Consider the following 12,350-nt stretch of genomic DNA (forward strand, 5'->3'; position numbering starts at 1 on the left):
GTTCCAATTCCGGTTCCGATTCCGGCGTACGTACTCATCGTAAATATCGGATTCCGTAGATGACGATGAGGAACCGACAAGCTTCGACTCGCCAACAAGGAAGATTATGATGATATTGCAGATGAAGAACAAGCACTTAGGATTGAGAAATAAAGTGCCAAGGTTTGGGAGGGACACAAAGAAGAAGAGCTTGAGGGAAGAAAATAGAGAGGGGAACCAAAGGTGTTTAGAGAAAATTATGCTAAGTATGAGAGCTGTTAGGGAGTATTGGAAGAGGCTTTGGAGGAAGTGGGTCCTCTTGTACTTGTTCATGGCTTGAAGCTTCTCTTCCCTTATGGAATCCATAGTCAAAAAGTAGAAATTTGAGATGGATTCTTAGGAGAATGGGAATTTGGATTTGAGGGGTGGTTTTAGAAGGTTTTTTTGGAGATGGGATTTTTTTGGAGATTTCAAAATGATTATGGAGGACAATTTGGAGATGGTTTAAGGAGAGGAATAGGGAGAAGAAGAGTAGGAGAATTTGTCATCCGACTGAACATAGAGCAATGCAGAAAGCAGGTTTAAATAGGCAAGGAAAAGGAGCTTATGATGGTGGGATTCATCACATGTTCTACTTTATTTTAATATTTTATATGTAGAGGAACTCTTTTGAAAAGCCATGGGAGATTTTGATTGGTGTTGATGTGGGCTTTTCTACCACCTTTACTTTCCACTCTTCTGTTGATGGTTTTGAATCGGCCCACTCTTACCATTGTAACAGATAGAAAACTATCAACACTTGTTTGTAAAATTGAAATGTGTAACAAGCGGGTTTTGCTTTTTTAATTACCATGCATTATTGGTCAAGTAAGAGAGAAGAAATAGTGAAAGAAAATTCAAAATGAAATGGTATTTGCATGGATTTCGTGTGAATTTGCTCAACCTTTTTTTAGGATTGTCGTCGGTGGCACGTGTGATGAACTGAGAAAAAGCTAATTAACTGAATATTTTCACTTGATTGAGAAAGACATTTTTGGTCATTGTAAAAAAAAGAAGCATTTGGGAGGGCTAGAAACTGTTTACAACATTAGTGTGTCCATTTCATCAATTACATGCAAATATATATATATATATATATATATATATATATATATATATATATATATATATATATATATATATATATATATATATATATATATATATATATACCCAAATAAAAAATAGTGTATTTTTAATGGAAAAAACATTTTCCACCTAAGACCTTCCAACCAGATTTTATAGCCCAATTATCATTTTATTTTTAATGGAATTTGTATCGGCAACTATAAATTTAGGGATTTTGCATAGAAGCTTTATTTGCGAGTAATTCTCTCTCCCTCTCTCTCAGTCTCTCTTTTATTTATTTATCCATTGGTAAGGTGGTTTGAATCATATGTAAAACAACCAATTACCCCAGAAGCTTAAGCCGTTAGAGTTGGTGTTATTTAATAATTTATACTTGAGTACTCCCCCTCATGTGTGCCCCTTTTTTCTCTGGGTTGGTCATACGCATGGATTTCTAATATAAATGAGTCGTTGAGTTTTTGAACCCAGGACCTGCCGTGAAGCAATAACTCTAAAAGCTTAAGCCGGTAGAGTTGGTGTTATTTAATCATTTATACTTCTGCATTATGATTTTACTTTTGCCGGTAATTCTAGATTTCAATTTTTGTTTTGTCTTTTTCATTCGAACACATAAATTTTAGTTATTCTTTTATTAATTTTTTCAGAATAATCTTAAGTTTTTTGGATTTTTTTCCGGAATAATTGCAAATTTCACGTCAATAGTAAGTAAACATGACAATTACTTTTAGCCAAAGGCACAAATAATGGCTGACTTAGTTATGGGTGGGAACTTTATTAGGTAGTGAAAGTGCTTTGGTTTCTTTATAGAAATAGGAGGGGGGTTGTAAAGGCGTTTATGGTGAGGTAAGCAATGGTCTCTCTCTCTCTCTCTCTCTCTCTCTCTCTCTCTCTCTCTCTCTCAATTCAATTACCACAACAGCTGCCCTAGTTGATTACTCTACCTGATCAGATTAAATGAATGGGCATATGCTTTTATGTAAAGGGAGTTTCCAAGATTCTTATCAAAAGAGATCCTCAGGTCTTAAGAACCTTTCTCTTTTGAGAGAGAGAGAGAGAGAGAGAGAGAGATCATATATTGTGTGCAAGGAAAAAGATGGTAGGCCTTAAGCTACCAAAGTTGCAGTCCTGCTCAATTTCCACTATACATGTGTCGTGTGGTGTATATATGATGGCATCTACGGTTAGCCCTAGTGAAATGTACGCATGGATCTAGACCTATTGTTTTGTAGAAAAGCCAGAGTTTAAAAAACGAAGCTCTATGGTAAGTTTCGTTGTAAACATTGTAAAATAGACTTTTGTATGAATAGCTGTCCTAGCAAAGGCAAAAGCAAGTAGTTATTTTTCTTTTTCTTTATCATACTTTGTTTTTAGCCAGATGTTGCACCAGTGAGACACTCCAAATTATGGGCTAGATGAATCTTTGGCCGTTGAATGTGTATGTTGGTTGGTAGAAAAAAATGTGAATTATTGGTCCACTTTTGCTTTAATTTGGTTGTCCATTTGCGAGACAATGATCAGATGGCAGTAGTGATTGTTCTACCAAAGTTGGTCCCATTAGATGATCGAATCCAACGGCCAGACACATGCGACACATGTAGAGTGAAGAATTGGGTGGGCTACAGACTTTTTTAGTCACGATTTTTTATAAAGTATGTCTAATATAAAATATCTAATTAGCATAAATAGAACATGGACTGAGCTGTGTTTGGGGAAGAAGGAAGTTTCATAGAAGGGATATTTTATTGCCGCATGCATAAAGCAATGGGTTTAATGGCTATATGAAAACCTCCTCCTTTGACTTATTTGCAAAAGCAGTGGCAATTTACAAATGGGAGAAATTATATGGTGTAAGGCCTTACAACAATATGGCCCTTGTACGGTGGAGGTACCGAGGGTGGTACCACTACCGTATTGTTGTAAAGCCTTACACCATATAAAAACTCTAGAAATGGAGCCATCACATTTGGGAGAATTTTGCAAATCAAATGCAGAGAACTTCGAAGACATGATCAGATCAATTTAGAACCCTCTGATCAACTGTCAGGTCATCATATTGAGTGCTAGATTACATGGATAGACTGTCAACCCTGATATATTGCCAGATAAATAAGGAGTTTCTTATTTCTCATATGATTGAAATTTTAATTTTATGAGCATGGACTTGAGGAGTGGTGAGACGTACCCTATCAAAAACATTAAAGGCCCCACCCCATCAAAATATGAAGTGTAATGTGGTAGGGCGCCACCCCATCAAAATATGAAGTGTAATGTGGTAGGACCGCCCGATCAAAACATGATGTGTGAAATAGTGAGCCCCACCCTAATGAATGGTTTAAGTTGAGTCGGTGGACCCACCGTATCAAAACATATCAAAACATGAGAAATTATATGGTGGCCTAGGCCGTCTGTCAAGTTCCGTGAAGATGGTGTTGGGTATATAATATAACCCATGTATGTTCTAATATAAGCCCAATAACATAATGGACCGGTGTAGTGGCCTTATTTGGGCTAGAGCCCAATCACATTAGAAAAGAGATTACTCACTCTCTCACCGACTATTGGATGCATTGGTTGGAGAGGTGGGCAGAGCTTATACGGGATAGTAATTCCCAACTAGTCCTTCGGCAGCCTACTTGCCTAAGAAGGAGTTCTGAAGTGAAAATTTTGTCGGGGTTAACATCTTCGTGGTGGAAATTTTTTTGGGCGTGGATCTGCGTAACTAAAATATTAGTTCTCAAACATCTTGGTGCTCTTTTGCCCAAATTCTTGGGATCGAGTTCTTTTTCACAAAACCGTATTGGCTGAACCTCTTGGAGAAAATTTTTGATCAGATATTTCCCAACCTATTTCTCGAGTTGAGGAACCGAACCTATTGTGGTGGAATTCTTTTGGGATTCTATAAGTTTGCCTTGTGGCCGAACCACTTTGTGTGCCCAAACCCCTTTTTTGCCGAGTTGTTTCTTGACTCCGACCATCTTATTGCTGAAACCTTCTTGGATTTGGTTCTTGGCGCTCGGCTTTGAATTTTTTTTTGAATTCGGCTCTTGGAAATGTTTCTTGTTGGAATCGAAATCTTGGTGGAAAAGATTTTCTTGGTGGCTAAAGTTATTTTTTCGGTTCTTGGAGCTGGGCCTAGAATCTGGTTCTTGCGCTGGTTCTTATATTCGGTTCTTGCCGGTTTTTCGCCCGGTTCATGCGGTTCTCACGGTTGAAAGGTGCACTCTTTCGCCCGGTTCTTGCGATTTGGCACTCGTGATTACAGTTCTTGCGATTCGCCGAACATGTGCACTCTTTCTTATTTTTTCTTTCCTCTAAATAATACAATGGAGAAGAATGCAATTCCAATTGAGATGGTCAAACTTCAATCATTTGGTGGATCTGAGTTTAATTCATGGAAGCGAAAGACTCAATTCTGTCTAAAATATATGAATTATTTTTACACCGTTTTGAGTATCTTTGCTGACTCGAATGAAGAAGTTGATGAATCTCAATGGCATTTTTTTAATACTGAAATGTATTGGAAAAAAGTGCAAGTGAGACTGGATGATATCAAACGATTCATTCAAATCGCAGATGAGAATCGAGCCAAGAATAACTTGGAGATGGTTAGACAGCAACAATCTGCTGCTAACGTGGTAACAAATCTCAAAAAAATTTCTCGGAAATCCAACTCACCTAAAAGTGAACATCCCAAGTTGGAGGCCAAAAAGACTATCTTTTAGAAAAAGAAGGGCAAGTGCCACAACTGTGGGAAATGGGGTCACTTTGCTGCAGAGTGTAAACAACCTAAGAAGGCTAAATCTAACACACCACAAAAGAAAGCTCATATGATGGTGGACAGTGCTGAGCCTAAGAGTTTTGCTGTCATGTTAGGCAATGGTAAGGTCAGTACTTTTTCAGATTGGTGGTTAGATACAGGAGCCACTTGTCATGTTTGCAACTCCAAAAAACTACTAGTTGATGTTGTTGCCGCGAAAGAGACCGTTATAGTGGCCAGTGGAGCAGAGGTAGAGGTGCCTCACGCTGGTACTACGAACTTGGTTCTTTCTTCAGGACAAATACTAACTTTAAAAATTATTAAAGTAGTTCTTGCTCCTCAAAATAATTTAATTTCTATTAGTCTTTTAGACTATGCTTTTAGACTATGCTGGCATATGTACTTCATTTATATGTGGTAGAGTAACTTTGATTGTTAACTCATACTATTTTGATTGTGCATATTTGATAGATGATATGTATGGTTTGAGTTTAGAATATGAGACTGTTAGTTATGATAGTTCACCGCTCATTGATCCTAAGTTGTTACACTACCAATTGGGACATGTGAACTATTAGAAAATGGTTCACCTTTCTATCACTCATAAGATACCATTATATCTGTCAATTAAATTTCACAAGTGTGAGAGTTAGGGGTGATAGAGAAGGAGAAGATACACATTGACAGGGTTCAAGGAATTCTGTGCCTCTCAGGGCGTAATCCTTGAAACTACTGCTCCTCTCTCGCCTCAATCAATTGGCATAGCTGAGTGTAAGAACATGACGTTAACTTCAATGTTCAACTTCATGTTAATGTTAGCTGGTATGCCTAGTTGCATTTGGGGAGAGGCAGCTTTGACTGCAAATCACATCCTAAATCTCTATATGCTCCTTCATGTGATAGAGTACCCAAGAATTTGGTGAGGACTTTGTGACCTACCAATTGGAGAATGATCCATCATCCTATCAGGAAGTGATGAGATCTAGGGACTCTATGTTGTGAGCAGAAGCCATTCATGATGGAATAAGCTCTCTGTTGGTTATCTAACTTGGTAGCTAGTCAATTTGCCAATGAGGCTAAGACTATGGGCTGTTAGTAGATATTTGTTTGTATGTGATTATACAAAGCTCGTATGGATGTTAAGATCTAACAATCCTTGTATTGGTCTTAATCATGCACTTAAATTGTGACATCAAATTTTGACTAAGTAGTAAAGAGCTTTGGGTTTATGACCAGTTACTCGGATAAATGCCTTTACTATCGTTTTGTGTCGAATAAGATCATGATTATTTGCTTGTATGGAGATGAGATGTTGATTCTTGGTTCCGATCTCTCTGTAGTGAGAAATGTGAAACTACCCTTGGGTAAAGACATCGACATGAAAAGACATGGGTGTTGTTAACATCATTCTTGGTATGAAAGTTAGTTTTTTGAAAGGCAGGAAATCACCATTGGCCTAGCCCATTATATGACCAACTAGTTTCCTTTTTGAGGATGCAGTGAGTGCAAACTGATTGAGACACCATTTTAATTATACCAAGAAGTTGATCTCTAAGGAAGAGACAGTGTGAGTCAGTTAAATTATTCTAAACTGATTGTTAGCCTCATGTTTGTGTTGCACTAGGCCAGACAAAGCCTTTACAGTTGGCATGCTGAGTCGTTTCACTAGTAATCCTAGCCATGAGCACTGGGATGCCCTTATGAGGCTGCTGAGATACCTTCAGGGCACTCAAGGATATGCTCTTTGTTATAATGGCCATCCTCCTATCCTGGAAGAATAGTCTGATATGTCATGGGGATCAGAATTAAGGGACAGCAAATCTACTGCTGTTGTGTGGAAGTCAAATTGGAACTTTATGCTCTCACTTCAGTTGCAAATGAAGTAGAAGAGAAAAAGAATCTAATTATGGTTATGGACATTCTACTAACCCGTTAAGGATTAGATCCTTCAGTGTGTACTATGATATTCAAGCTACAACTATGGTTGTGACGAACTCACTCTTTAATGGTAAGAGGAGACATTGTAGGCTAAAACATGACATGCTGAATTATCTCATTGAACACAGGATTATCACTTTGATTGATATGAGATCAAAGGATAATATGGCTGATGCTCTCACAAAGGGACTGACCAAAGATCGAATATTCAAAACTGTGGGGGAGATAGGGTTAAAGTCTGTATAGATAGGACTTAACCTACATCCATGTTATTTTGAATCTTCGAATCTCCCTTTTGGCCAAGATAGGCACTTGATATGTTTCGACGATGTTTACAGTTGTTGTGTGTCATTCCACATTTGATGACATGTCCTTTTTGGGAAAGGTTGTACATTCCAAACTTGATGATTCAGCTTAACTCAAATATGGATAACATGACTGTAACATTCCAAATGGAAACATGAAATGGTTCTTTGCAAAAGAAACTATTAGGTCTTGTTCTTTATTGAAACTTGATAATGATGAATGCATTTTTGCAAAAGAAGCTGTTTAGGTCTTGTTCTTTATTGAAACTTGACAATGATGCTTATGGTGAGAGTGATACTGATACTTTTTCAGCTATTTTGGAATTGTACTAAGTTCTTCAGGTAAAACTAGATACTTTCGTGAATTATGGAATTGTACTAAGTTCTTCTTCAGGTAGAACTAGATACGTTAGTGTTTTACACAAATGATTGGATTCATTTTCATGAAATCTATATTTGGTAATTCACAGGGATTGGCGAAAAAGGAGGAGCTTGTCTTGATTTGGACTTTGATGAAGATTACTTACTTGATGAGTAAATCTTCTAAAGTCATAAAGACTATGCTTTCATTTCAGTGTGTATAGAAGTTCATTTTTTTGTGGAACTTTATTTTGGATCTCGATGAGAATCATACCCCATGAATGAATTCATCTAAGATCAGTGGGGTTCACTTATATGTGAAACTACCTTTTGGTTGAGTCTAGCTTGTTATATATCTAAAACTCTTGGTTTTTCATAAAATGAATCGTGTTTTCAGTGGATTACAGATCTTTTATGATATATACCATATGGTGATGTGGATGATTCAATATTTTGTTTTGAACATTGCACTATCTATCTATTGGATTGTGCTATATGTAGAACATAGGAGGAGATTGTTGGATATATAATATAACCCATGTATGTTCTAATATAAGCCCAATAACATAATGGACCGGTGTAGTGGGCCTATTTGGGCTAGAGCCCACTAACCTATTAAAACCCTAGTGTATCTAATATATATAGGGACTGGAGGCAACAAACTTGGTATTCCAAATTAGATACCTTGGGTGTAATGCTTCAAGCAACCTCTTGCTTGACCTAATTACTCTAACAGATGGTACGATGGAAGCTACCATCCTTGATAATTAATCCAACAGCAGCCTCTTAAAAAGTGGGCTGTTGTTTGACCCAACAATAGCCTCTTAAAAACTCTCAAAACATACCACAGAGTTCCATGTGAAAGCAATAAATGGATGTGGAAGGGCTTGTAAGTAGGGGTGGACATGGTTCGGTTCGGTTCGGTTTTGGGGTATACCCAGAACCGAACCATGTATAATCGGTTTCCTGAAATTGGAACCAGAACCGAACCATATATGTTTGGAACCGAACCGAACCAGAACCATATATAATCGGTTCGGTTCTAGGTTTACCCAACCTTCACCAAATGTAGATATTTTGCCTAATCGTATTTATAATCGGTTCAATCCTGTTTATATATGAACTACAAAGACTAACATGCACAAATTTGGAATAATCAGGCACAAATTTGCACAAATTTGGACAATGCAAAAATTATATATGACCTACAAACATGCACAAATTTGGAATAATCAAGCACAAATTTGGGGGGTGAATTAAAATTTTAAAGGCAAAGCAACACGTTAAAGAGGGGCGAATTAAAAGGGGGTAAGGTGATTTTATCAAGCGATGAGGTATTGGGTTTTAAGGTGAGAGTCGGTTTTCGGTTCCGGGATTCCAAACCCAGAACCAAACCGAATTTCCATCGGTTCCAGGATATCAGAACCGGAACCGAACCATATAAATATGGAACCGAACCGAACCGAACCATATTTGCCGGTTCGGTTCCTCGGTTTGAACCGGAACCATATCCACCCCTACTTGTAAGGACTTGGGCAGCCTCCCGTTAACGGCTAGCTTTTAAAGGTAAGTTCTTCTCAGGTCCCAACAGCAACTTACCTCGGTCCCTAAAGCAACGTCATTGGTGGGAGTGAGGTGAGCACGAAAAGCCCTTGAAAATCCAGAAAAATAAAACCTAGTAGTGTATTATTTTACACTAGTTTTTTGGGGATTTCTCTTCCTCCCCATGATCTCACCATTCATGCCCTTTCCAAGTCTCGCTCCTTCTCCCTATTCTGAGTTCCTCTTTCACAATTAGGCCCACCAATGTCCCATGGAAGAATTTTCCATAGTTTTTTTTTTATAATTAAGCTGGGGTTAGGCAAGACCCCCACCAGAAAAATACAACAAAAGAATAAAAAAAGAAAGAAGAGAAGAAAGAGAAAATACAATACAAGAGGAACCAGACTAAAAACCAAGGGCAGAACTAAATTCTGACATAATCTACTCCATTCCTATCTGAATTTAAAATTTGAAGAAGCTTTTGAGGGCCTATGAATGGAGGAATGAATTTCCCTTTACAAGCTGGAGAAGCTTTTGAGGGTCTATGTGGAAGGGCCTATGAAAATTTGAAGAATTTTTCATAGTTGCCAAACTACGTCAACAAGGGACTGATATCCGCACTACCAGTTTTTATAATGGCACTGGTCACTCTGTTGTTTACTTTTCTGATCGGATGCATATAGCACCTGAGAATACTAACAGCTCAATGCTAATTAAAAGGTAAAAACACAAACTGAGTGGTGCCATTATAAAAACACTCTAGAATTCTTTTGCACACATTATTTAGGTGATATTTGTTCCCCCATCCATCAAGTTTCTTACATTTTATTTTTGCAACATGTTTTTTTTTTTTTTATCAACAAAGAATACTAGCAGCTAGACTCTTGAAACGAGTTTGAAATACATGAGAAGATCCCCAAGAACAAATTGAATAAGGAAGCAAACACAAAAACAAATAAAAACGAATCAACTCGCTTTCTTGGGCTTACGAACTGTGCTTCCCAGCTGGGGAGTGATGATCTTTCCGAGTCTTTCCACCCAATTTCCTCAGCTGCTCTCTCACGAACCTCTCGTACATGAAGGAAGCACCTCTGAACTGTGGTAACACTAACCAGGCCACGAACGCCACCTTTATCTGATACCATATTGGTATCCTTCAACCCACAAAAAAATAGAAACAAAATTAAAAACCATATGGGTTGAGGGAGAAAAGAAATAAAGACAAACGCTTGAAAGAATCCATTTTTCAATTTGAATTCAATGCTCCCACTAATGCAATGTTCGTTTGAGATTATGACAACCAATGGAGAGGGCCCAAACTGATTATTGGAATCAAATTACATTAATTTTGAGTCCATTAATAATCGGTTTAGGTGCTCACCATCGGTTAATCTTAGTCTCACACGTTATAATAACAATATAGGTCAAGTCTAGGTCAGTGATATTCCCTCCCCCACTCTCTTCTTGCGTGAATCCCACTTCTACTCCACAACCGTACAATTAATTTGTTTAAATCTTTCAGCAAGGTAGGCCCAACCCAACCCATGTTTTTCAAAATGAACCATACAGCCCACACCATTGAATGATCCAAATTGTCCATTTGATGGGCCACATCGTAAATAGGTTATGTCCCCCAAAAAAATCTCCACTAGATGATCCTAGCCCTCCAATCTAAAGTGAAAATGCATATTAGGGAAACCTCTATAGATCAGAGGGTTGCGATCATCCTATGGAAATGATTTTGAGGGCACAATCAATTTACGTTGTGGCCCATCAAATGGACGACTTGGATCATCCTATGGTGTGGACGTACATTTCATTTTGCAAAATATGGGTGGGGCCTTCAATTGGGCCTCAATGTTACTGTACGACCCACACCATATTATGATCCAAACCATTCATGGGTTGTGCCCCAAAAATCATTCCATAGGATAAACGTATATTTCATTTTGAAAAATATGGGTGGGGCCTTCAATTGGGCCTCAATGTTGCTGTACGACCCACACCATAGGATGATCGAAACCATTCATAGGTTGTGCCCCAAAATCATTTCCATAGGATAAACGCAACCCTCCAATCTATAGAGGTTTCCCTAATATGCGGCTTCTCTTTAGATCGAAGGGCTAGGATCATCCTATTGAAATGATATTTTGGGGCTCAACCTATTTATGTTGTGGCCCATCAAATGGTGTGGGCCGTACAATTCATTTGAAAAATATGGGTGGGGCCTACCTTGTTCAAGATTTGAACAAATTAATTGTTGGGCCCAAATACCTTAGATTACTGGTGTAAGTAGTCAATGGGGAGTTAGGGACGACACAAGCATTGTATTTACTTGAAACTTACTAGAATTGTGGTATGTAGTGTTTGGTTGTCAACCTCTTAGAGTTAGGGAGTGTCATTACCAATATAGAGAGAAGAGGGAGCTAGAGAGAGCGCATTAGTTTAAAAATGCATCATTTTAAAAAAAAAAAGAGAAAATGCATCATTCTTAAGAAATCCAAGCAAAATTCCACCATGTTGTGGTTTTTTGGCTTGGATTTCATAGGGACGGGACAAGAATGCCACGTTAGCCGACGCACAATGATTGAGCATAATAGTCTTCAAGGATTTCATAGGTATATTGACAACCAAACAAGCGGACGTAGCACCTAAATGCCAAGCAAAACCTCGGATTTTGTGCAACCAACGCAACTAAACAAACTCTCGCAAGGCGCACGTTATAATAACCCTGTAGGCTAAATCTAATGTTCGCATGGGTAACAAAATCCCACCAATTTTCCTTACCATTTTAACACGGGCGCCAGGACCATCTCTGATAGCGTGAGAAAGGAATATAAGATCCAATAAGCTAGCCACTGCTCTTCATCAAGCTTTGATGGGCTTTCGATGGCTCGAACTGAGGCAAATCTGAGAGAAAATCAACAAACTATTTAAGAAATCATGCATAGATTAACCCAGATGTTTACACACACACACACACACACACACACAAAATGTAGAAATTCACACTGATTTCTAGACATGGGTTATTCTTACAAGGGATATAAGAGCATCAGGGTTGGCCTGCATGTAGAATCATACCAAAAAAAAAACTAAATTAGAACCAAAAAAAGAGAGGAAAGAAACTAATTTCTTTAGAGAGAGAGAGATCAGACATGGGTTTTGGAGAATTACCCGACTAGGGAATGGAAATAGTTTAGGAAAGTCAAAAAATGGCCCATTTCTGATGTTATTTTTCTTTCCCAAAGTTAAAAAATCAAAGGAGAAAACCAGAGAGATTTGGTTGTTAGAAATGGTGAGAGAGAAACGGTTTAGAAGTTTTGAAGAGATGAAGAAGG

At 38.0% G+C, this 12,350-nt stretch overlaps 1 protein-coding gene across 1 annotated transcript; it reads right to left on the minus strand.

The window, feature by feature from the left end:
• Nucleotides 1–9,788: 9,788 nt before the first annotated feature.
• Nucleotides 9,789–12,350, minus strand: LOC143846208 (HVA22-like protein e). The gene is made up of 4 exons (XM_077354630.1): nt 12,187–12,350; nt 12,049–12,075; nt 11,797–11,919; nt 9,789–10,163 (listed from the first exon to the last, which is right to left on the minus strand). The coding sequence occupies exons 1-4, from the start codon at nt 12,231–12,233 to the stop codon at nt 9,995–9,997; spliced, it is 366 nt and encodes a 121-aa protein (XP_077210745.1). The 5' UTR covers nt 12,234–12,350; the 3' UTR covers nt 9,789–9,994.

Source organism: Tasmannia lanceolata, unplaced genomic scaffold (assembly GCF_043159265.1).
Source record: "Tasmannia lanceolata isolate RefF3 unplaced genomic scaffold, GAP_Taslan_0.1 ptg000015l, whole genome shotgun sequence".
NCBI lineage: Eukaryota > Viridiplantae > Streptophyta > Magnoliopsida > Canellales > Winteraceae > Tasmannia > Tasmannia lanceolata.

What these genes read in the sequence shown, in the direction of transcription:
- LOC143846208 (XM_077354630.1), bottom strand. Translation starts at nt 12,233, where the DNA reads ATGGGCCATTTTTTGACTTTCCTAAACTATTTCCATTCCCTAGTCGG. An exon ending in TATTTCCATTCCCTAGTCGG is followed by an intron (nt 12,076 to 12,186) that starts GTAATTCTCCAA and finishes TTCTACATGCAG; the next exon opens with GCCAACCCTGATGCTCTTAT. An exon ending in CTGATGCTCTTATATCCCTT is followed by an intron (nt 11,920 to 12,048) that starts GTAAGAATAACC and finishes ATTTTCTCTCAG; the next exon opens with ATTTGCCTCAGTTCGAGCCA.